Source organism: Pundamilia nyererei, unplaced genomic scaffold (genome assembly GCF_000239375.1).
Source record: "Pundamilia nyererei isolate P.nyererei 1_Seehausen unplaced genomic scaffold, PunNye1.0 scaffold00353, whole genome shotgun sequence".
NCBI lineage: Eukaryota > Metazoa > Chordata > Actinopteri > Cichliformes > Cichlidae > Pundamilia > Pundamilia nyererei.
The window spans coordinates 73,228-76,520 of record NW_005187754.1 but is presented as its reverse complement, the minus strand read 5'-3'; the positions used below and the strand labels follow the sequence as shown (position 1 = coordinate 76,520).

The following is a 3,293-nucleotide window of genomic DNA, read 5'->3' as shown; positions in this document are numbered from 1 at the left end:
CTCTGCTTAGGCTGCTGCCCCCGCGACCCGGCCTCGGATAAAGCGGATGAAGATGGATGGATGGATGTTTTCAGTGGGAGAAACGTTTCGTGTCTCATCCAGGTGACGTCTTCAGTCTCAGCTGACTGCAGGTTTCAATCTTAGAAACAGGACATTTGCATAATGACTGAAACCAGCCCACTGAGGAACAATGGGCTGGGAGGTCAGTTCCTTCATCATAATTATACAAATTCTCATGACCATTGATCAATGTCCATCAGTCCCATTCACAGAGAGTTGGGGAATGGCTGCAATCACAGCATGTAAGATGGTGACAGATGTACCCTCTGGTCCCCTCCTCCATTCAGAGATGGTCTTTCCCTTTTTCATGTAAATGGCCTCCTTGACTCGGCGCTCAAACCAGCGCTCCTCCCTGTCCAGGATGTTACATCCTCATAGAGCTAACAGAACCAGTAACTCGGGTTAGGGTTATAGACGCTTTACTCACGGTGATACATTGACTGCAGGCAGGCAACTTGTGCCTCTTGGTTTGAACATGTTCTTCCACATCAGACACTTACTATCACCTGCTTCTGATGGCTTCAGCTTCACCTACCTCACCCACTCCTCAGTCTACACTCAGTGCTATCTGACCAAGATTCAACACAGCTGACTGTGCAGGTGAAGTTCATTATGTCTGATTGTGTGTAATGTTCTCTGATGACCTATAAAATCTACATGTTTGAAAAACTGCCAAACTGATCTCAAAACAGCCCAAATTTGAACTTTATTCATTTGAACCTGCAGGATAACTGACTCTGAGACTGAGTTACTGTTTGTTCCTCTGGCCACAACATTGCAACTTAAATGTATTTACTCATCTTGATTGTTCACTGCAAACAGCCTTAATGCAGAAGCCAGGGTTCTCCGTGGTACGGCCTCATTTGCTGACAAACTCGAGTATAAAATAAATCGAGCACTCGTCTCCAGCTTGTTTGCATTGATGCAGAGGGAAGTGTCGAGCTGAGGTAAGAATACAAACCACTTGTCCGATCAGCTGGAAGCCAGTAGGAAGCTTCATACCAAACACGTGGCGCTGCTTCTCATTGATGAGCCACTCCTGAGGAGAAACAGCCATTAAAGTAAGTCTTCACTTTTTTTAGCTTGTTATAAAGTTGGATGGATTTGATGGGTTTAGATACAACAATGCAACAAGAATAAACGGCAGTTGAGTTCAAAACTGTTCCTGCACATTGCTGCCTGCATGGAAAGAAGCACGTGAGCTGCTTTAGCTTTACGAACCCAGAACTGTCCAAAAGCCCTGCCCACGGTCTGAGGCTGCTGGCTCAGGAAGTCCGACATGTAGGACAGCGTGTCCCTCTGGATGCAGTAGAACACCACGCTGGCTAGCTGGGACGCCGTCTGCCCTTCCTGTGGCTTTTCCAAGAAGCGAGTTACCCTGATTCAGAAAGTGCAGCATATAAAGCATTCACTCTCGGCTGCAAATATTAACACAACATAATTAATAACATAATTAACACAAATATTTCACAGCCAATCGTAAGTCTGCATTTTCCTTTGAACTGATGGGAAAGCAACAGTAAGTGAACCACAGAAGAGCCGCTGTGAATGGACAACAGGTCAAAATTTAAAGCCGATGGCTACAGCAGGTCTCACGCTTAGATGAGCTAACCCGAACCCTCCTCTCATGTAAGGGCCACTTCAGTGTTCAAGTAGAACAGAACAAACAACAAACAGCCACAAATATTTCCATAAATGTTTTGTTTGTTTTGTTAAATTTCAAATTGGTTGATCGTGGCTCAAGGAGTTGGCAGTTCGTCCTGTAACCGGAAGGCTCGGACAGTCTGGTCGTTGTGTCCTTGGGCAAGACACTTCACCTACCGCCTACTGGTGTTGGCCAGAGGGGCCGATGGCGCGATATGGCAGCCTCGCCTCTGTCAGTCTGCCCCAGGGCAGCTGTGGCTACACCTGTAGCTGCCTCCACCAGTGTGTGAATGTGAGAGTGACTGAATAGTGGCATTGTAAAGCGCTTTGGGTGCCTTGAAAAGCGCTATATCAATCCACTCTATTATTACTATTATTATTAAATTACTTACGAGTTTAATTTGTCAGCAACTTCCTGCCAGCCCTCTCTCCTTGCTTTTGCAGCCTTTGCAGTGTTCCCTTGCCTTTTAATTAAACTCTCAAACTCCTGAAATCCCTCAATCAAGAGTTCTTGCTCTGCTGCCGAAAAATACCGAGCGCTCTCCTTCGACATTTTCGCCGACCAATCAAAGGGTTGCAGATCAATGTTTCTACTATCGATGCGTAGCCCCTGTTAAGCCACCCAGTGATCTCACATTACTTCATCCAGCTGTACTGATCGTCAACAACAGGTGTGTTTGGAGAACCGGAATAGCGAGCTCAAAGTTAGCGCGATGATTTGATCTTGGATGTAGTAAGCGAGGTACGAAGAACGGACCCCAGGTCTTGAGGAGTGTCACAACATTTGGATGTTGGCTCAGTTTGGTGTAATTTAATGAAAGCTTGAATCCATCCAGTCCAGTCAGTTCAAACAGGTGGTGCTGCTGTTAGGGTGTGGGGGATATTTTCAGTAGCGGCTACATCATGTATAGTGCTGTTTCCGATCATGTCCCTTTATGACCACGGTGTATTTATGTCTGATCGCTGCTTCCAACAGTATAACACAACAAAGCTCAAATCATCTCAAACTGGCTTTTTGAGCAGGGGTCCGTTCTTCGTACGTCACTCACTACATCCAAGACCAAACCATCGCGCTAACCGTGAGCTCGCTAATCCGGTTCTCCGAACACACCTGCTGTTGACGATTAGTACAGCTGGACGCAGTAATGTGAGATCACTGGGTGTCGTAAAAGGGGCTACGCATCGATAGTAGAAACATTGATCAGCAACCCTCTGATTGGTTGGCGAAAATGTCGACGAAGCGCGCTCGGCTCGGTATTTTTCGGCAGCAGAGCAAGAACCCTTGAGTGAGGGATTTCAGGAGTTTCAGAGTTGAATTAAAACACAAGGCTGCAAAAGCAAGGAGCGAGGGCTGGCAGAAAGTTGCTGACAAATTAAACTCCTAAGTAATTTAATAATGACAATAATAATGGAGTGGATTGATATAGTGCTTTACAATGCCACTATTCATTCACTCTCACACTCACACACAGGTGGAGGCAGCTACAGTTGTAGCCACAGCTGCCCTGGGACAGACTGACAGAAGCCAGGCTGCCATATCGCGCCATCGGCCCCTCTGGCCAACACCAGTAGGCGGTAGGGTAGATTTA

The 3,293-nt window shown here is 46.5% G+C and overlaps 1 protein-coding gene across 1 annotated transcript in view; it reads right to left on the bottom strand.

Moving 5' to 3' along the window:
- The window catches only part of gkup (glucuronokinase with putative uridyl pyrophosphorylase), a gene marked incomplete at its 5' end in the record, with an annotated part of 14,874 nt that extends 13,431 nt beyond the window's left edge, over positions 1-1,443 (bottom strand). Inside the window, 2 exons of the mRNA XM_005752318.1 lie at positions 1,022-1,099; positions 1,282-1,443. Coding sequence (XP_005752375.1) covers positions 1,022-1,099; positions 1,282-1,443 — 240 coding nt within the window. The remainder of the gene's footprint in view (positions 1-1,021; positions 1,100-1,281) is intronic.
- Positions 1,444-3,293: the final 1,850 nt, after the last annotated feature.